The sequence below is a fragment of the Catharus ustulatus genome, chromosome 5 (assembly GCF_009819885.2).
Source record: "Catharus ustulatus isolate bCatUst1 chromosome 5, bCatUst1.pri.v2, whole genome shotgun sequence".
Lineage (NCBI taxonomy): Eukaryota > Metazoa > Chordata > Aves > Passeriformes > Turdidae > Catharus > Catharus ustulatus.
Genome location: NC_046225.1, coordinates 1,790,359 through 1,811,726, shown reverse-complemented (window position 1 = coordinate 1,811,726; position 21,368 = coordinate 1,790,359). Strand labels below are relative to the sequence as shown.

General features: G+C 44.0%; 2 protein-coding genes across 3 annotated transcripts; one reads left to right on the top strand and one right to left on the bottom strand.

Moving 5' to 3' along the window:
* Positions 1 to 4,069: 4,069 nt before the first annotated feature.
* On the top strand, positions 4,070 to 7,249 carry TIFA (TRAF interacting protein with forkhead associated domain). The gene is made up of 2 exons (XM_033060554.2): positions 4,070 to 4,220; positions 6,068 to 7,249. The coding sequence occupies exon 2, from the start codon at positions 6,120 to 6,122 to the stop codon at positions 6,690 to 6,692; it is 573 nt and encodes a 190-aa protein (XP_032916445.1). The 5' UTR covers positions 4,070 to 4,220; positions 6,068 to 6,119; the 3' UTR covers positions 6,693 to 7,249.
* A 993-nt stretch (positions 7,250 to 8,242) lies between these two features.
* AP1AR (adaptor related protein complex 1 associated regulatory protein) lies at positions 8,243 to 20,934 on the bottom strand. Of its 2 annotated transcripts, XM_033060083.2 has the most exons (10): positions 20,705 to 20,934; positions 17,796 to 17,844; positions 16,928 to 16,954; positions 16,436 to 16,461; positions 15,933 to 16,029; positions 15,131 to 15,229; positions 13,252 to 13,313; positions 12,326 to 12,399; positions 11,497 to 11,625; positions 8,243 to 10,595 (listed from the first exon to the last, which is right to left on the bottom strand). In XM_033060083.2, exons 1-10 carry the CDS (start codon positions 20,779 to 20,781, stop codon positions 10,330 to 10,332), a joined length of 906 nt encoding a protein of 301 aa, XP_032915974.1. In that variant the 5' UTR covers positions 20,782 to 20,934; the 3' UTR covers positions 8,243 to 10,329. The 2 variants fall into 2 exon arrangements, with proteins under 2 accessions (XP_032915974.1, XP_032915975.1); XM_033060084.2 differs by lacking the exon at positions 15,131 to 15,229 and having other exon boundaries at positions 20,705 to 20,933.
* Positions 20,935 to 21,368: the final 434 nt, after the last annotated feature.

Genomic DNA, 21,368 nt, shown 5'->3' with positions numbered 1-21,368 from the left:
TGAAAAGTTACCTTCAAGTGCTGGCTGCTATCTTTTTAACTTTGCAAACTAGATCTTGATATTATAAACTTCAGTTTTTCTCTAAATAAAGGCCAGAATATGAAAGTTTGGCTCCCAGCAGAGATATCAAGACACAATGCTCAGTTTTGAGGTTCCCAATATTATGCAATGTTTGCTGTAGACATTTCCATTTCATTAGCATATTCTCCTTTACATGAAATCCAGCAATGAATGCTGTCCCTGATCTAAGGCTAATCCTCTTTAAAGAGCTACAGGCTATATTACATGTGGCCACAGCCACGGTTATGCCAGGGCTGAATCACTTTGAAGCCTATTGAACAGTGTTCCCTTGTGAGACCATACACAGAGCCATAAACCAATGCTCCCTGTGCTGTGAAATCCTGCTGTTTCCATGCCCAGGAGTTTCTGTCAGGGACAGAGCAGAGTCCCAGGCAAGGGGCTGCAAACAGAGAAGAGACACTCAGCTGCCTTCACCACCCCTCAGTGCCAATTTATGTGGAGCCTACAGGAATAAAAATCCTTTTTTCCTAAACCTCAACAGCAAATGTCCCAAGGGAGGGTTTCCAGAACAATCAAAGGTGAAGGTGAACCAGACACCTGCTTCCCTGAGTAGGAAGGAAGCTGCTTGAGTAGTTTGGGACACAGACACATCTGCCTTTGAGGGAAAAAGAGAGAAATGGTCATGTATGTACCTGCAAGGCCGCACTGTTCACAGCTTGGTGCCCCTGAGTGCTACAAACTGAGATAATGGGACTGTTTTCATTGCCACAGTGTGGAATCTTCAACACCTTCACATCTGCACAAATTTAAAGGGAAAAAAAAATACAAAACAATAAAAAGGTCACCATGTTCTCTAATCCTGCTACATATCAGCAAAATACAGCTTATATTATCTTTAACTGCTCAAAATTACTTTCTTTGTTCAATGAAGGGAACTGGAAAGGTTGGCTCTGCTCAGCCTGCACCGTGCACATGAAATTTAGAGAAAGGTTCCAGAGGAAAAACAAACCAAAGGTGGAGGGAGCAGCAGAGGGAATAGGAAAAATAATCAGGAGGCTGGTGAGAGGGAAGAACAGCAGGACGGGCAGGAAGCTGGAAGAGAAAGTGAGAAGGAAGAGAAAGGGAGAAGCCAGAGAGGCTCTAAAGGAGGACCAAGGGCAGACCATGATGTAGAATGAAAATGAGAACTTGGAAAGTGACCTAAATAAAGCCCATCTTGTCAGGAATACTTCTCAGTAGTCAAGGAGAGATTCCTCATCACTTTATTCAGGTCAGATGAGAAGAAAAGAGAAGTGGAAGAGTTCTTTTTCCTGAGTAAAGAAGAAGCAAAGAAGGAAACAGAGGGAACTGTGCTCTCTCTTCCTCCTCTGGAAGATCTCTCTGCTCATGGAGTGGAGCTGTTCTTGGCACTGGGAGCTAAAACTCCAGTGAACACACATCCTCCCATGCCTGTCTCCCCCTCTCACACTGACATCCAGTGGAACACAATGGGATATCTCTGGAGCACACCTGCCTTTGAGAAGGGCCTGTCTCTCCTCTGTTGGAACACGAGTAACAACACCTCACTGCAGAGCCTCACCTCAGGCTGTTGCACACTCCATTAGGCCTTTCCCAACTCCTGGAAGTTACCACTGCCATTATTACCATTAACTTACAAGCACCTCGACAACCCTTGCACTACTAAATTTCATTTTATGACTTAACACAAAAAATAAAGAAAAAGGAAGCAAACCCCCTCCACAAACCAACAACCAATAACCACAGCCCACAGAAATCCCCCCAAATGAACGCTGTCTTCCCTTGTCTGGTCACACATTGCCATCTACTGGCTCCCACTCAGTGCTCTGAGTGCTTGGCTGGTTTGGAACGAGAAAAGGGCTGTGAGCAGCCTGGGGTTTATGGTTCTAAATCAATCAGCTCTCACTCACCTCCTCCTCAGTGACTCTGCAGGTCCCTGAAGGATGGTTTTGAGTCACCCCAAAAGAGAGCAAGCCCTGGGACAAGGCAGGTACAGCAGCACCATGTGACAGGTGACAGGACACCAGTGAGGCATTTCATGCCAGGAAAAGCCATAAAAAAGGGTCATGTGCCTCGGGAGACACACCTGGCATATGGAGAGGGCTCGGCAGAACACCTACCCTCCTACTGCACCCTTCTGGGGCTTCCTGAGCTCACCAGGTCACTGCATCTGCTTTAGTGGTGACACTATGGACAAGTTGTGCCAGTGAGCTGGGAATGCTGGTGACCAAAAAAACACGGGAATTACACTCACACACAACATTTACAGGTGGTGTCACCCTTTGCACCCGAGCCCACTGGGAAATCCCAGCACCACAAGGACAGTTTTGATAACCAGGTGTAAAGGCCAATTGTGACTGGCAGCAACACAAAAGTTTTTTCCCATTTCCCAGATTTGCCCGTGTAGGCTCTGGAGTTACAGGAATCAGTTGCCAGAAGAACAATGTCACAGCACTCTCACAGCCATGCCAAAACCACCTCTGTCTTCCAGCCTGAAAAATACTAAATTAGCCCCAACACCACATTTATTTGCAGTTTCGCTTTCAACTGAAGAAATTTCAACTAAAAGAAGAAGTTATTGTAATACTGGAATGACCTCTACTACAGCACGGAACAATTTTAGCAGGATGATCACCCAAAAACCCCACAGACACAGAGTGCCTGCATTTTTTTTTTCTCATAAAGGGCAAAACTGGAGCTGTTTTCCTAAAGCTGGCAGCGTTTCCACTGACTAGAAACTTATTGAAGAGAGAAGCTGTAAATCCAGTTCCCGCCCTCCCCTTTACAAAACCACACAGAGCTACACTTAAATCATAAAACAATAAAGGAATATGCAGCTAATTTGACATTACCCAATCCTGGGGGAAAAAAAAGAAAGGTCCTTACATACCTCAATTGATACAAGTATCAAAATAATCCTATCAGAAAAGTTGTCTCATGACCTGGGACTCAGGCTCTTCCCGGAAACAAAGGGCTGACAGGAATTATAACCATCAACACATGCAATAAATAGCAGGGCTTGCGCAATTCTGGCTTTTCCAGAAAGCAGCAAAATACTTTGTTTTTCTCTGTGTGAGCACACAGGCCCTGCCCTGCCTGCTGTAAAAAAAGGCCTTCAACTGTGGGAGAAAGCTGGAATATTCAGTTTTCCTTCTCTGCTTTTCAACACAGTTTAATCCTTTTTTCCCTGATGTCAGGGATCAGGGCGCACGGAACAGCTGTATTAGACTGCACACAGATAAAAGTTATTCCACACGAGCTCCAAAGGAACTTATCAACCCACAAGCCATTCACCTGTTTGCTGAAGATATAAAAAGAACCAAGAAGCGAAAAGCAATTTCTGTGAACCAACAGAGCATTTCAGTGGCCGTGCCAAAGCAAGCAAGCCCTGGTCCTTACCTGCCAGTCCCAGCCTGCCCAGGCACAGGGAAGGGACATGGAATATTCGGGATTGGGATTGGAAGGGATCAGCTTTGCTTTGCCACTGTGATGGGGGTGATACAGGTCAGTATGGGAAAACCGAGCCGCGGGACACAGAACAACCCAGGGCTGTCTGGAAGAGAAGTAAGAAAAAGGAAAAGTTTTGGGATCGGTTTAAATTAGGGAAAGATTAGGTTATTTCCCAAGGGCGGTGCAATGAACCCGAACTGCAGCAGCTTAAAGCGAACTACCAAATATTTCAAAATAATCAATTTAGGATCATCATCAGGTCAGCTGCTCCGCTCGTAATGCGCCGCTCCTCAAAGCGTTCATTTGGGGGTAAGACCGAAATTATTTTTAATTATTTTGTCTGACAGCTCAGCCCGCCAACTTGCGATCCCGGCTCTGAACACATGTCCAGACGGCCCCGTAAACCCCGGACACACCTGTGGCTATTCCTTTAGAGTTATTCACCGCAAGAAATCATTTAACACCGTTGGTTTTTTTTCCCCCCTTTATTTTTACAAAAGTTCCACTTCCGGCCCGCCGAGCCCTCGGCGGCTCCCCCTCAGCACCGCCCGTCCCGGCCCCTCCCGCCCCGGCTCCTCCCGCCTCAGCGCTTCCCGCCGGCTCTCCCGGGGGAATTACCGGGACTGAGCAGCCTCCGGAGCCCTGGGCAGCCCCTGGAGCCCCGGGCAGCCCCTGGAGTCCCGGGCAGCCCCTGGAGCCCCGGGCAGCCGCCGGAGCCCCGCTCCCGGCAGGTGAGGAGCGGCCGGGCCGGCGTGAGGGGAAGGAAGGGGCGGGATGGATCAGGCCGCGGTGTCGCCGGGCAGTTCCCCGTGGATGGCGGGATCACTGTGGGGATGGCGGGTGGGGAGGTGGCACCGAGCCCTGTGCCGTGTTCTTAGGGCTCCCCATTTTCTCCTGCCTCTGGAAATGGGATAATGACACTCGCCGGAGGAGAGGGTGAGGGGAGGTCGCGGCCGGTTTGACTCCTGCAGCGGGGCAGTGGCTGCCTTAGAGCTGAGGGAGAAATCTATAGGAAGTTTCTTGCTCCTGGCAAAAACACTCTAGTAAGTGGAAACACGTTTAGTATTTAGGTGAAAGAATGTTCAGGATGTTCAGCCTTTGAGGCAGCCCTGCGGGGATGCCTGAGGTGGTGATGGATCTGAATGAAGCGGGGTCTGTGGGAGATCCAGGGTTCATCAGTGGGTGCTGCCCAAGCAATGGGTGGCTGTTCTTTCTTTATTAATGCAGCCATTTGTAAAACTCACTAATGTGAGCTGGATTCACGAGGCACAGAAGTGTCTCTGTGGGCTGAACTGCAGGCAAAGTGAAAGTGCTCAGTGGTTTTCCCCTTCACCAGAGATGACCTCCTGAAACATCCCCTTGCTGGTGCAAAACAAGGAAGGGCAGAACCAGACACGAGGTCAGTCCCTCCTGGCTCTCAGAGCTGCTTCCAGCATCCCAGGGCTGGGGATTCTGCAAGGAGGAGGGACTGATCGTGGTGCCACCACAGCTTGTCTCACAGATGGCGCAGAAAGGAATAACCTGCTCTCAGGGTGTCTGTCTGCATTCCTGCCAAATGCACAGATGATATTTCCCAGCTTGTTTTAAAGTGAGCTCTGCTGGAAATTCTGTGTTTCACTCATCATCTGTGCTGCTGCAGCCTGCTTCAGTAACCAAGCTGAGGTTGCTGACTGCTGTGTCAGAACTGTGGCTGGTTTTGTGTTTCTGCACAGTAAACAATGCACTGATACATCACCATTCACTACACCAGGTGTTTGTGTGCGGTGTGTAAAAAACACTGTCAACTCCATCATCACAAAACACAATCATCACTTAGTTGCAGTGATGATTCACCTGATCATAAAGCTCTGAAGGGAGCTGGTGAGCTCCAGACCTGTGTGAGACACAGTAAGATACATCCTCTTACTGCAGTGTGGATGTAGAAACATCTGCACTGTTAAATGGTACATGTTTCTCTGGTGAGTAACTGAAAACTCATTTGCTGGTTTCTATTTTCAAATAGCAAGACTTTCCAAGACTAATTATAATGCAGGAAGACACTGGCTGTGCATTTAGCAGCAGAGAGGTGGGATTTTCCAACAGAAAATGGGGAAATAGCTAGAGGTGGTGACAATTCCTCTTTTAGGTCTTGTGGATAGTCCAGCTTTTGCATTCACTTTTTATGCTGTCACAGCAGCCACTTCTAAACACTTTTTCCGTGCTAGAGGTCAAGAGCCAAGGAGTGCCTTGTGCATATTTGAATTACCACTGCCTACAGACAAACTTCTGGTACAAGAAGTAATTTGACACCTTCCAGTCACAGGACACACCGAGAGCAGAGCACACAGGCCCAACCAGTGCTGCTTAACTCCGCTTTAAGCTTATCAAGTAAATCTTGCTGCTGAATGATGTATTTCTTGCCAAGATAAATCTTCCTGTGAGATCCTCGAGCAGAGCTTGTTGGCAGCAGTGGTCGGTCGTGGCTTCTGGGCTCCTGCTCCTGTGTGTTCATGAGATTTCTTGTCAGCCAGTTGTCAGTGTAGGGCAGCGCAGGGAGTGTTTCAGTGCCACGCTGAAACCGCTTTGTTCGGTTCCGCAGTGATTCCGAGCCGTGATTTCACCGCTGGCTCGCTCTGGGGACTCTTTTCACCATGACCTCTTTCGAGGAAGCCGAAACTGAGGAGACAGTGACGTGCCTCCACCTGACCTTCTACCACCCTGGCCAGGAGGAGAAGATGATGTTCCGCTGCCTGAATTTCTGCAAGCGCGAGCAGCTCAGGGTGGACGACACGGCCAAGTTCGGCCGCGATTCCAGCGTGTGCCGCTACAACCTGATGGACACGCGCGTCTCCCGCATCCAGTTCTCCCTGCAGTTCTACAGGAAGCTCCACACCTCGGAATGCGGCTTTGAGATAAAGAACTTGAGCAAGAAAACGAAGCTGACTGTCAACCAAACGGAACTGGGTCACTTGAACAAAATCGACCTGCCCTGGAAGTGCATCATCTGTTTTGGGGACTACCAGATCCTGGCAGAGATTCAAGAAGGGGAATCCGTGGATTATTTTGAGACTCACTTACATTTGGCTAAAGCACCCATCTTACAGGAAAGGTGCCTGCCATGCCTGCCATCCCTGCAGCCTATACCTGAGAATGGCATTTCTCCCTCCTTATCTCTTCCTCAAGGCAAAAGCCCCACAGAGATTGATGAAAATGAGCTGTGCTAGCAGGGAGGAGGAGGCTGGATCAGGTTTTGTAGCCTGCACAGCTTCCAGTGTGGACAGCTCTTACCTCAGTCCAGTGTTCTTGGTGCTGCTCACTGACTGCTCACATCAGTCTTCTGTACTTGGTGTTTCCAGCACAGGCATTCCAGAACACTGTTCCACAGAAATGGATTCCTGCCACTGCCTTCCCTGAGGCCTAAGGGCTCTCTGGTGCCCAGAAAGGTGTGGGAGACAGGGTGTCACTCAGATCCATGGCACCAGGTCCCAGAACCCTGGCTGTGTGCCTTGAAGGGGTATTTAACAGGCATTAATACAGAGCATGCACAGCAGGGTTTTGGTCCCAGACAAGGGGTGACACAATGTCTTGTTGTATATTATACTTTGTGCTTTGCTTTGTACATCCAATCCCAAACAGTATTTGCAAGCCTAGGTTGTAACTTCACAGACGTTGCAACTTGGAAATACTTTGTCCATTTATGTTTTTATTAGCCTCAAATCAATGTTTGTTTTTTATTTTTACTTATTTAATTAACATATATATCTATTTTGCAAGTTAACTACTTTTGCTTGTTGTGTAGACAAATATGTAGCATCAATGATCATGGTCTATAAAAATCCACATTAATTTTGTAATAAAAGCATTTTGTTCCCTAGAAAGGATTTGCTCTATTATACAGCTGCAATCTAAAAGAATCATTGGAAAACAGAATTATTTCCAGGACTATCCAGATAAGAGACTGTCACTATTCCAGGCTTTCCAAAAGTGCCATTGCTTCAAGGTAAGAATTTACTTCAATAATTTCAGGAAGTTTTCTACCTCTACCCCTCTACCAAAATCTCTCTAATAATTTTCTTGTCTTTTAAGTATTTCTCAGGTTGTTTCAGTCAAGTTTTTCTTTGTCAGCTTTTCATTGGTTTTTTTATTTTGTCAAGTGTATTAGTTTGCTTGAAAGACGCATTGGGAAGAATAGGAGTTACCCATTTTATCATCCCTAATTATTAGGATGCATTTTAGCATTAATCATTCCAAGAAAACCATAATTATAACTGAGGGGAGGAACAGCTGAGATTAAGGCAACCAACCACGAGTGAGAGAAAGCCACAGGAGAGGCAATGAAACTCAAACACAGCCTTATGTAGGATTTGTCTATTCATCTCCTCCTTGACAAAATTGCTTTGTTGCCATGTTTTCCACTCTTGGAACTAGGCTGTGGTTTCCAAACAATGACTTGCACAGCTCTATTCACCTGAGGTAAGAATCAGCCATGTAAAATACACATTAAAAAATGAATAGTCTCCTATCACTACACTGACCTGACCAGCACAAGTTAATTTACACAAGGAAGGCTGTTTTACCTTTGAAGTGGGAGGGTACAGCTGCTCATTTCCAACAGGAGAAGGGCTCCATGCTCCAAATCCCTCATGTCTTCTGTTATTGAAGCTTGTTTAGAGCTTCCCTTCCAAAGCAACAGGTCCCCAAAAGGGAGCTGGGATTCAGCAGGGCTCTGGCATGGGTGCCACAAACCCATCAACAGATACAACACTGCCAAATGTAAGACTTGCTGAGAATTTTAATGACTTCTAAATTTGTACAGATATGCATTTTACAGTACCCTTGAATTGTTTCACATGAGCTGTTTATAGAACCTCTCAATTTCTCACATTTCCACAAATATGGAGCATCACTTCAAAGTCACTCAGCGTGGTGCACTGAGCACTGCAAGTGTTATCATTAACCATGGCTACAGAACATGCCCATCACAGAAAAAGCTGGAGTCAGCCTCCTTTTCCCTAAGTGCTTGTTCATCCCAAGGGCAGGACTGTCAGCTAATTGACTTCCTCAAGGCATGGTCAGCACAAGGTCACCTCACGTTCACTGGCCAGGAAAAGCAGGGACCAGTGCAGGGGAGGTGACAGTTTCAGCAGGTAAAAAACGTTATTTACATGTGGAGGAAGTTGCCTTCCTTCCTTCCCATAGGAATATATTATACAAAGAAATATCCAGGAGAAGTCACACAGCAGTAGCTTAGGCCAAACCCAAAATATACATTTGATGTGTACAGACCTTTAAAGCTCATTACAAGTATTGCAAATATAAATAATGGCAGTAAAATATTTTCAGTGACAAAGCTACAACTGAAATGAAGAGATGGAATGGAATGTTACCAACATGGAATGTTACCCACAGGATTTGTCTGTTCTCTCAGGTTATATTTAATCCCAGTGTGCAATATTTTTCTTCCTCGTCCACACTGCAATGACCCAAATATTCCAAATATTTCGGATGAAACCGGAGACACAACTTTCACCAACCAGTTCAGTTCTGATGGCGACAGCGCAGGCTCATTACTTATCACAACATGTTCCTTTCATTCCAAAACAGAGTTAAACCCTGTCACCCTTTTTCCATGGAAAAATGAGACAGCTACACAAAATAATGGCAGCGTAGAATGGCTTTACTTTGAAACTTTGGGGAAAGCTTGAGATCTGCAAATATTTTGCAGGTTCTCTTTTGTTAAAAAGTAAGGGGGAGACCACAGAGCCCAGGGCAGCAGTGGTGCAGTCACTGAACACCTCCTTGGATTTCAGCCCGTATTAGCAGATTAACCATTCCACTTCAGAGGCACAGGAAAGGCAGAGCACTTTAACACACTGTTAAAACAAGAATTTTTCTGCTTTCTTTTCAAAATGCAGACATAGAAATTCAGTCTTTAGGTTCTTGTTCTTCCCTCCCCCAGTCTGCTCACTGAATGTTGCTTTTCTGTAACTCTTCTGGTCCAGTGAAATTATAAATTTTCACAACTGATGAAATAGCAACAGATGTTCAGGGGGGCTGGGAAAACAAGACTTTGGTCCTCCCAGTTCTCGACTGGTTAAAATTCCCATTTTATTGACACATAGAGAATTTGTATTTTGTTTTTGTTTTTCTATCTAGCGCACGCTTACTAAGTCTGGCATATCATACACGGCAATATTTTACCATTTTACCCAACCTGCTGAGTTTTACTATGTTCATTGAGGTTAACCGTGCTTAGCATAAAGTAATTTAAAAAATAAAAGTAAATGGAAGAAGGACAACACAAGACTAGGAAGACTTTAACCTAGACAGGGGAAAATCTGCAGTTTGCCATGTGTCAAATTTGTTTTGCAGTTCTTCTGCACCCTCTAAACAGCTGAAGAGCAAGTCAAAAAGCACAGACCAGAAATAAAAATATTTTAAAATTATTTCTCTATCTTCAAGTATTAAATAAATTGTACAAGACTGTTTCTGAGATAAATATTAGGCCAATGATGGATTTTAAACCAAAATCAATAGAAACATTCTCCAGAAAAAAAAGGCAAGTTAAAATATAGATAGGTCAAGCTATGAAGCTTCAATTAGTGCAGATAATTTCATATTAAATCCAGATATCCAGAAATATACACAATAGAATCATCCCAGTTTTCACAAAAGTGGAGAAGGTAGCTGATAAAATTGCACTTAGTTCTGAATTCCTTCGGACAGCAAGTCACCGCCACTCCTCGCCGACCGGCGCGTAAGGAAAAAGGGAAGCGGGTTACAAAAGAGCAGCTTGGCTTTGTGCATTCCATTTCCCTTCCCAGCGTTTGGGCACAGGCAGGGGCCGTGCAGGAGTGGTCACTATCTGTCCTGGCGCTCGGGATCCGCCAGCCGCGTGTCCGAGGCCGACAGCTCCAGCACGGGGTTGACGAAGCCGGCGTACTCGGAGTTGCCGTTGTCGTCCATCTCGGCGCTCACAAAGTCATTCTCCCACTCCAGCCCGTTGGAGTCGTCGGAGGCCGAGGCTGGGTGGCTCCCTGCCCTCCTGCTGTTGAATTTCAGCGCTGCCCTCAGGATGTCCTCCTCCGTCTTGGAGCGCTCCCGCACCGGAATCATCCTGTTCATGCCTGGCATTGAACACACGCGTGTGAGAAACAGTTCTCAGCTAACTTTTATGTCTCTGCTAGAAGTAACAAGGGTGACATTTGGACAGATGCTAGATGCACTAGATCTAGGAAAAGGTCTTCAGTTTGTCTGGAAAGGGATATTTAATTCCACGCAAAATATGGAAACTGCCCAAAGACAACCAAGATTTTACTGATTTTGTCGCTAATTCACAAGACATTGTCGTGAAAGAAAAACATCACCTAGGGATTGGCTAAAAGAAACAAAGCCTTGCTTATTTTTGGTGAGCCTTTCAATAGTCAAGCTCTCAGCATTTTGGCAAAACTTTCAACAAAGAGCTTTTGCAGGTTTAGTAAATAAAATGAAGTACTGGTAACAATGGGGAAATACAGAAAACACCTGTAACAGCAGCAATGAGGATAGCTGGGATGCTCCTTGGCATGCAGATCTGAGTTCCCAGTGAATGTTACAGTACAAGTAATAAGGGTATTCCCCAAAATATTTAAGTCAGACTCCTGACCAACTTCCACATTTTAGAAGGAGGAACAAGATCTTCCTTCTGCTCCTGGCTCACGAGAGGGCAGCATTTCTTTATCATTACTTTTGTCAGGAGTTTGCAAGTCAGTTCCACAAAATGCAGGGAAATTAATTCATTTGATTACTGGAGTATCCAAATAAATGAATTCAATATTAAGGGCTAGCTCCACATTTATCAAAGTAAGGAATTTTCTCAGTAAAAATTATTTACAGTTTAACCATTACAAACTTGTCAGAAATTCCATCAGAAGTAAGTTTTAAATCACCTTCCCTTTTGAAAACAACAAATTTACAATGAACATAGCTCAAACTGTCAACATCTTTAACTTCTGAGTTCAGGATGAAGCTGAAATGCAGGATAAATACCTTCTTCATCTTCCCACTCTAAATCCAAGGAGGTGCTGTCATCGTTCCCACTCACTGACTTGGTTTTGGTCATCAAGTCACAACTGCTCTCTGTGTTGGGTGTCAGCACTGTGGCATCAGATGAAAGTCCTATTTAAAAAAATACCCACAATGGAGTTTTAATTCTTAAATGTACTTGAATTTCAGGTTCAGCATGCAAAAGTAAAATTTTAAATTAGGCTTTCACCATGCTTTAAACTGCAGGAATGCTGGAAAAGGCATTTTATCAGTTCAAAGGGCAATCAGTAGCTTATTAATCATCAATATCACTGAGATATTGCCTAATTAGAACTAGAAAGGAATTTAATAAGCCTCTGCTCCCCAAAAAAACTAAACTACTCACAGTATTTCCTGAAACACAGCCATCAGTCCTCCACCTTAGTGGTTATCATGTACTGTCACCAAAACTTACAGATAAAAGCTTATCAAATTGTTTTCCTATAAACTGTTTGTGGAATTTTTAAGTACAGGCAGCCAAATTCCCTCTTGCACTTCATTAGGAAAAACTCAGGCATTAATATGGTTCTAATTACTTTGCCAAGGGATGATTTTAAAAAGCTGTAAACACACATATGCATCTTCAGTACAGGGTCTGGTTTTACAAGAAATGTTCCCCATTTATCTATCAGATAAAGAAATTACCAGACTTTTTAATTTCAGATATATGTACACACATTTTACCTTTGTGTGTGCAAACAGAAAATTATAAATACTCTGTGTTTATCCAGGAAAAGCAGCCCCTCAGAGCCCCTGAACATTTAAAGATGTGCTTAAGGAAAGGCAGACTCACTACTGCTTCGGAAAGCTTCGTACTGGAATTTTGTATTCCTTAGGAAAGGATCAAGATCTTCCTCTGCCACAGAGCTGCAAGAACAATGCACAATTATTTTAGCTTTAGAAACCTCCAAGGGTGCCATCAAAAAACTAAGTTCTTTATAGAATCATCTGCAAAATGCCTTTCTATTCCTATTCATCGTGTCCTCTCCCAGGCTGTGCTTCTGCTCAATTTTTATTAGTACTTCCAGTTAAAAATTAACTCATTAACTCAAAACAACTCTCTTCATCACTTTAGATAAAATCTCCTTCATTTTCAATTCATTTTTAAAGTAATGAGTTCAAGTCTTGCTCCTGCAGCCTTTGTTTTTAAAATCTGGTCAGTTCTTACTCAGTTTTCACAGCTCCTATTCTAACTGTGCTTCCATAGCAAAATTCCTCCTGTCCCTCTTGTCTTCCATGAATGATTTTTTTCTAAACTTGAACACCATTCCACTGTAAATTTATCCACTTTTTTTTTTTTTTTAAAGCTTGTTTTTACCACCACCACCACTGAACACAGAAGGTGGGAATGAAGAGACTTAAACTATAAATAAACACATTAAATATTTAATAAATAAATATAATTAGAAATATTAATGAAGAAACAGGCAGACTATAAACCATTTAAACAGTGTATTTCTATTGGGTGTTTAGAACAGGGTCCTGGATAATATAAATAATTTTATGTTAGCTGAAATTTTACATATAAACACCTTTTTGAAATCAACCACTGGATTTTGTGGGAGTGTAAATATCTCTTAGTGGCTGGGAGCAGCACTGTATGCAGCAGCCTAATAACTCCCAGAATGAACCCAAAATACCCCCTGACTTTCCAGATGAGGAATAGGAGCACAAACAGTCAAGACCCTCAGTTACCATGGATAAAATTTGGTCTCTTACCTCTGGAACTCTCCGTTATTAACAGCATGTGCTCTCTGCGTTATCCTGTGCTGCCTACGTTGCTATCAAGAAAAGCGAATTGTTGAAAAAGCCAAATACTCAGAACAGAGCTCTCAACACTTAATCCTGTTTTATGCACCCCCCCAAAAAAATCCCCATCAGTTTCTAGAAACGTGGACACCACCTCAGTCATGACTGCACCTGTCTTGTCTCCTAAAGTATTTTCAATGCACAACTAACACCTGGATGATGTTGGATTTCTTTCATTCCGTGCCCAGGAACAGCCACCCTGCCATTTAAAAGATAAATATTTCCTACAAATCCTTTTATCCCTGTGCAAAGCAGTAGTGCCATCTCCTCTGGCTGTCTCCATCAGCACTAAGTGCTTCATCTATATTAATAACAGCTCTGCTGCCTTGCATGGCCAAAAGTATTAATAACTCTGCTAATGTCAACTTCCTCTGAGAATTGCTCTTTGCTTCGGGTGTGGGGAGGTAACTGCACTGGATCTGGTGTTTTTCAATCCCAGGATGATGGTAGTGGGTTTGTTTTCTGGCACACTGTGCATCTTGGGTATTTAAGTAGTAATAATTGCAGGTTGAAACGAGTAAATGGGGAGTGAAGAGAAAGAAGCACAAGTAGAAATATCACATCGTGGTGGTTAGAGGTGAAAAGACTCAAGAACACAGAGAGGAACAGACAGAAATTTGGCACAGCACAGTCAACAAATCTGTCAAAATCAATTACTGACACAGGCAACGATTTTCTTTTAGGATTCCTATACCCACATAATACCCAATTTAGATTATCTCCCCATTCTGCCAGGTCACATCCCAATATCCAGCACTGCCAGTTCCAGGACATATTAAAATTCCCCGCTGTTACAGACCCTGACATTTAGTAGGGCAACATCAGCAAGCCAAATGAGCTTTAAAAGAGGCCATGCTTCCAAGGAAAAAGCCACTTTCCCATTTGTACCCACAAACAGCAGGGAGATGAGTGATGCATTCAGAAATAGGTTCCAGTTTATCTAGAAGGGCTAAGTGCTTGATGCATATCTGGACAAAAATGATTTCTTAAAATCCTTATAATCCTTATGGGTTTTGAGGAGGGTGTTTGAGCAGGAGATAAGTGGTACTAATTTTACATGAAGTGGAAATTAAAATCTCTATAATCCATTCTATCTTAGGTCCTGACTAAAAGAAGTGCATATTAAAAATACTGAAAGACAAGAAATTTAGCATTTCTTCCACAGAACTTCTACAAAAACCAGTTAATGCCATTTAAAAAAATCTACTTTTGCTGGCTTTCTGTAGATCAAAAGTGGTAAGGAAAAAAAGCAGGCAAAAAGGTCAGAAAGAATTAACCCTCCCACACCAAATGGCAAGGGGAGAGAAAGGAATGTGAAATGAGAGCTATACTTAGTGACATAAAAATCAGATGAGAACTCCAAAGCAGGGTCAACACAAACCACAGAGATAAGGAACAATACAGTGCACAAATACATAAAGTACATTTTACAAGTCTAAATGGTGTTACAATGTGTGTTTTTTACCCAAAACCCATCACAGATCATTTTACATTTCAGATCAGTAACTTCTACATATTATGTAAGAGGAGTGTGGAGCTAATTATAGATTAAAATTATAACTCGTTCAAGATCTGTACTCGGCGACAGAAGCTGTTTCAAACAATTATGGTGATTTTCAGCTGTTCCAAGCAGCTGTGCTTTCAAATCTTGTACTTCTTTCTCTACTTCACAAGCCAAAGCCATCTCCTCCTTGTCAGGTCTCCTGAGATGGAAGGGATATCAGGGAAGGCTGCATACATGGGAACAGGACAGAGGCTCTCATATATATTGGGGTCTTTTTCCCCTCACCTCCAAGAGCTTTTTCTGCTTTGCTGCCCTGGCTGCTTCACGTTGTGCAGCATATAAAGCCTCCTCTTCTAGTCTTAACTTCTCCTCTTGTAAGGCTAACTGTATATGAACAAAACAGTAATGGTTAACAAAAGCAGAACCTATCTATCTTCCTATTAATAAAGCCATAAGTGCAAGGAAACAAAAGAAAAGCAGCTAGAAAGTCAAAATAAAACAAAACCGACTACAGCTGAAGCTTTAAGTGAATTTAACAGCATCCCTCCCCACAACCAGACAGCCCCAGAAATTCAGGTAACTGCTGAATAAACATTGATTGGTAGTGAATTGCTGCAATGCTTTTTCTACTTTATCATGAACTGCACAGTGAAAGATTTAAAGATTTTCAGCTCCATAGTTCATTGGCACTTTAAAGTTCATTCAGGTTCTACATTGTATTCCACATCATATTCCATTAACTGCTGCAAAACTAAAACAGAGTAATCAATTATGTGGTTTTTTTTCCTTAAGGAAGTTGTGGAGAAAATTCAGGACAAGGAAAGCTGAGTCAGGAATATTCCCCATTTTGTCTTGCACTAAAAAAAGGCTCAAATTTAAGAGATCCTGATCAGAGACCCAGCCTATTCATTCTATTTTTCAGGTAAGAGACTATTGAAAAGAAGGAATTTGTGCATCTTGTAGACTTAAAAATACTAACTGATGAACAAACCCACTTGATCCATGTGAGTGGAGTCTCCCAGTGTCCATAGCTGACCCTAACATTTTTGGAAGAAAAACTCTTTATCCTGTCACTGTAACCACTTACCTCTGACTGAAGCTTCAGATCAACAATCCTCTGCTTTTCAGCAATGGAGTCATAGTGTCTTTCTTTCAGGTCTGCAATTTCTTCCTCAGTCAGAGGCCTGGAAGCACGGGGGAAACACAAAAAAGCTCCATCTATTATTCATGCATGACAACCCTCATTTGCACTTTAACATATTTTGTGCTCTTTTTGACTGGTCCTCTAATGCAGCTCCAACAGGCTGTGCTTGTGGCCTGTTCCTCCTGGAAGTTCCAGTTTATTGAGGACAATCCTGCCTCTCCCCACTCTCACTATATATTATTTATATCTTTATAGAAAGTGTATTTTCAAAACCATCTCTGCTAACAGAACTACTGGAATAGAACCATTACCATCATTGCATTCCAAATCTCACTTTTTTTTCTCCTTAGTTGCTTTTGTCCCTTGTTTTTCCCTTACTCCACTTTGTTTAATATTCACAGTGGCACAGCAGAGGGAAGGAGAGGTCCTCACTCCCAAAGTCTTACCTGTGGCTGCTTCCTGGGCTTTCCCCCTGTTAAAATAAATAAAAAAGAAAAGTCTGATATTTGTAATGACAGAGCACTTCCAAAACTTCCCTTAGCAAAGCAACCCAGGTCCATTTCTGTTCTCAGACTGAGAGCACTTGCTGAGTCTTATGCAAAAGTTACACCAGGAGCAAATTCTCCTTTAAGTCTTGCCAAACACATTTTTCCCCAACACCTCTTCTCTTCTTTCTTCCCAATGCCCATAGTGCCCCCTTCCTTAATGGGTTATTTCCCATACTCCCCAAAACCAATCTCTTAGAACTTTATCCAAAGTCTTAAATTCATATTCCTAATGCAAGGAAAACTGAAAGTAAAAAAAAAAAAAAAACCAAAACCAACACAACTCTGTGATTTAAATGTATAATTCAGCTTAAAGCAGGAGGAAGATTCAGATGTTGGAACCATTCTTAAGGATTGCACGAGCAGGTTTCACATGATGCCCCAGGTACCCACCTCATCACTTTCCACCAGGTTCTCAAACTGCAGAGAAAAAGAAATCAATCACTTCTACAATTAATTACAACAAGTCACTAAAGACATGCAGCAAATATGATTGCATATTTTATGTCTCTTGTAAAAACACTACTCCAATTCTAACAGTGGGACGGTAGCCCTGCTTTCAGAGGAATTTCTTGTCTTAAACATTACATTCTCCTAAAAGGAGAAGAGTCCTAATTAAAAAACAAGCATTCTAAGCTGCACAAACTCACCCAGCAGAAGTTCAGCTGTCACATTAAAAAAATAAAAAAAGGAAATAGAAATCCTCTGTACTCTTTTCACTATGGTAATCTTAAATACAGTCAGTGCACCAGACACAGAGGTCAGTACCTACAGCAAGACTCCTTATTGACCTAAAATTTGGGAGGAGAACAATACCTCCTTTTCCCTGTGATATTTCTGTGGCAGGAACACTCTCCCACAAAACACCAAAACAGATTTAACACATGTGGCCCCTTTGTCCATCGACAGCCAAAGCACTGAGTACAATAATTAATGTTATCCTCAGTAATGGGGGCAGTCTGGCTGGTCTAGGACTGCCAGAGCACAGGAACAGCCAGGGAAAGTAAACCAGGTTATTCCTGGTTAACCTTACACTACCCTTGGCAAAAGGCAGTTATATCTGGAGGCTGGGAAAGGACCTCTGAAGAGAACAAAGTAGACCAGAGAAGCAAAAAACTATCAGGTAACCCCAGCACCAATTTGGGCTGGAATATCCCAGAATAATTTCAGTGTTCATCAACTGCAAAAAGTGTTAAAGGCATTGCTAGGGTTCAGCTCTTCCCACTCTTTCTTAAATGGCTAAAAATTTAAAAGTACTCACCTCTATAGTGAAGTGTTCTCCTGTAGAACATGTTCTAAAATACTTGGATCTGGAAAAACAAGTTTACAGTTAGACTACAAGACTCTTCAATACACAGCAGAAAGTAAATGAGCCTGAGAATCTAAAATAAATTTTTAAATATGTTAAATATAAAATTACAACAAAATCTTCATGTATTTAACACATTGACTTATTAACTGGAGCTCTGCATCACTACTACAGCAGAGAGAGGCAGAAGCATGTAAACATCTTCTGTAGAACTGGGGAAAAACAAAAACCCTTGTGAGAAGGAATAATTTGTCAGCATGCTGGACCTGACATTTACAGACTATTAGCATGTTCTGCAATCCCTCTAATACATTTTTTCCTGGAAAAAAACATGGTTACAGGCAATTTCTGAAAATGCTGTTGCTCACCACGGCACTGAACTCTTTCCTGGCATCTTGTACCTCATCAGTGTTAAACAATACATTTTATTGTAACAGCTTGTCACATCCAGAAATCTGAGCCTCAGAGAAAAACATCCAATAAAAGGTCAAGGCAATACTTCTAAACTACCAAAAAAAATATTCACACTCTAATTTTATACAGGGAATTGGTTTCTTCTTTGATTCTTTATTCAGAATTCTTCCTATTTTAGTTTAGTTCTTTCACAGAGGACAGTTAGCCCTGTCCTCTACAAAACCCAACACAGCATTAAGTTCCCTGAATACATTTTTACCTAGCCAAGGAGGTTTGGCCACGGTCCAGGAGAACATTCTAACACAAACACTCCTCAGTACAACATCCATTTCATCGAACTGTTTCCAAAACCAGGGTTTCCAGTTGCAAGTGCTGACTGGTGTGAGGAATAATCCCAGGGCCTCAGGGATTTCTACACTTGCACGAAAGATCGTTCAGCACTTGCAAGCAACACCTACTTTGACAATAACAAAAGCAGCACACGAGCCAAAGCCTGAATTATTTTAACCGTATCAGATTTCATTTCCATCTCATTTTTTTCTTTGGAAGCCACTTTAGGGAACATCTCCCCTGGCAACTTGTTGCACTACCCACCGGTTCCTTGTTGCACAACCTTTCCTGCCACCAAAGAACCGTTTCCAGAGAATTCACTGCTGTGAAACCAGAGAGGAAAGGCCACCTGAAATCATGCACTATGTGACAAGGACAACTGGGACATGTGGTATGAACACTTAGAGCAATTTCATTGCCACCCTTCTCTGTAATCTGGTGTGTAGGAGCCAATACCATTAAGAATCTCATTTAATAACACTGGAACAGGAAATTGTTCCAGGGCTATCTGCACTGTTAACAAACGTGTAATTCCAGTTGGCAGCGCCAGGCTTTAGGTAAATTACTTCCAACTTCCCAGACACTCCAGCTGCAGTCAGCTTAGCTGCAAGAACTGAACAGTGGTATATATCCACATATATATATATATATGTATGTATATGTCTAAAGCATAATTCCAAGCAAAGGTAACTTACAATCTTGCAGGATATTAAAACACTTGCTAAAAGCTCTATACTTAGTTGTTTAATTAGGAATTTATTTCTTACAGGCAAATCTTGGAGCATCTAAAAATAATGAAGCTGAGGTAGAGGGAGGATCTGAGTGATTAAAACAATCATTAAGTTGGTAAGCTACATTTTTACATGATGGTGTTCCAGAAATAGCCAAATGTGGACAATGTGGTATCAATCTAAGTTGCAAACTTTGTAATAAGACACATTTTCCAGTTTTGGTTTTAATACAGTTGCCTGCTCAGTGGAAGGAGAATAGCCTCAACACTCTGATACTGCTCAGTGAACTACCACCACCACACCCAGAAAACAAATCTGACCTGAAACACAGGCCAGCAGTTCTCTGTACTTTTTATATGCCTGAGACTTTCAGTGCAGGTTGTGCAACACCTGAACAACTAGACAATACAACAGCAGGCAGCAAGATTTGTTTCACTGGTAAGGACAGCCTGATATTGGACTAACACATGCAGGGATTGTCACTACCCTGCCTGCCAAAAAAAAAGGAGTATTGGCATGTGGAAGGAGTGCAGGAAGAACCTTTCAAGTACTGCCTGGTGTTCTCAAAGCACAACAAACTGATAGTTCAGTGCCAGCTGTCAAGGCACTGGAGGTGTTCCATCCCCTCTGGTGGAGTACTAAAAATACAAGCAGGTATCCTCTACACGCACTGCCCTGGTTTTTCACCCCTGTCTCTGAGAAGCAGCTTGTCTGGGAGGCCTTTCAGGAGGTGAGACTCGCCTGCCAGAACTGATGTGAAGTAAGAGGCCATGAGCTTGCATCATGTAAAATACTCAGCACATCTGCTGAGAACGATTTCCATCCTAATACATCCAAAATAAGGGATAGGTAGGTATGGTCGGTATATGGAAAAACCTCAAGCATTTCATGTTTGCACAGTGCTTTTCCATGAACTGGTTGTGGTAGAATGAAACAGGTTGTCACACGAGATAAGAATTCGTCTGAACCATTCTGCAATGAGTTCATCTGAACCATTCCGATTTATCCCAACAGCGTCTCAGCCTCTGAGTCACAGCGAAGACGAGATCACATTGCAGAAAACCGGGTGTTTTTCCATCTTTTGCACGAGCCCGGCCGCCTGCACAGGTTTTGGCAGCTGACCTGAAAACCCTCTCCAAGCGTCTCCTGCCGGAAAGCCACCAGCGCTGGCTCCTTTCGGGAGCCGCTGACCCTGGAAGTGCATCAGCCCCGGCCGCACAAACGCCGGGATCCCGAAGGGAACGGCCCGCGGGCCCCGGGCGCACCCAGACCCCGCATCCCCTCCCTGCCCCGTCCCCGCTCCTGCCCCACGGGGAAGGCGGAGCCGCCGGCCCCGGCACCTCCCCGCCCGGGGAGGGGAAAGGGGCACGGGCGGCTGCTGCTCACCCTCCGCCGCGCTGGATGCGGCCGGCATCCCTCCGCAAGAACAGCCCGCAGCACCACTGCGCCCAGCAGTTCCCCATCGCATCCTGGTGGCAGCAGCTCCTCCTGCCTCCCGGCGGGTCAGGCCGGCCCTGCCGGACCCCCGGGAACAAAGGGCCGGCACGGCCTCATGGCTGCGCAGGGGCGGGCGGTGCTCGCCACCAGCGCCGGCACCGCCCCGCCTCGGCATCATCGCCACATCAGCCCGCCCCTCGCCGGGACCGTCCCAGCCCCGCGGATCCCGCCCCAAAGCCGCCCCGGGAGGAGGGATGGGCTCTCGGCAGCCCGTGTTTCCGAGGGCAGGATGGAAGAGCATGGGCAGAAATCGCGTTTGGAGGGAGAGCAGTCCCGTGCGAGGTCCCTGTTGTTAGGGGTGTATTCCCAGGCCGGACACACCTGGAGCACGGGCACGGAGAGGTTCGGCACGGCTCCTCACTCCTTCTTTGGCCTCTCTGGCTCCTTAAATCACAGCCCAGCACTGACACGGGGAGACACGCAATCACAGAGTGGAAGGGACCTCGAAGCCCATCTCATTCCAACCCTCTGTAGGGACACCTTCCATTATCCCAGATTGCTCCAAGCCCCGTCCAGCCTGGTCTTGGACACGTCCAGGGATGGGGCAGCCGCA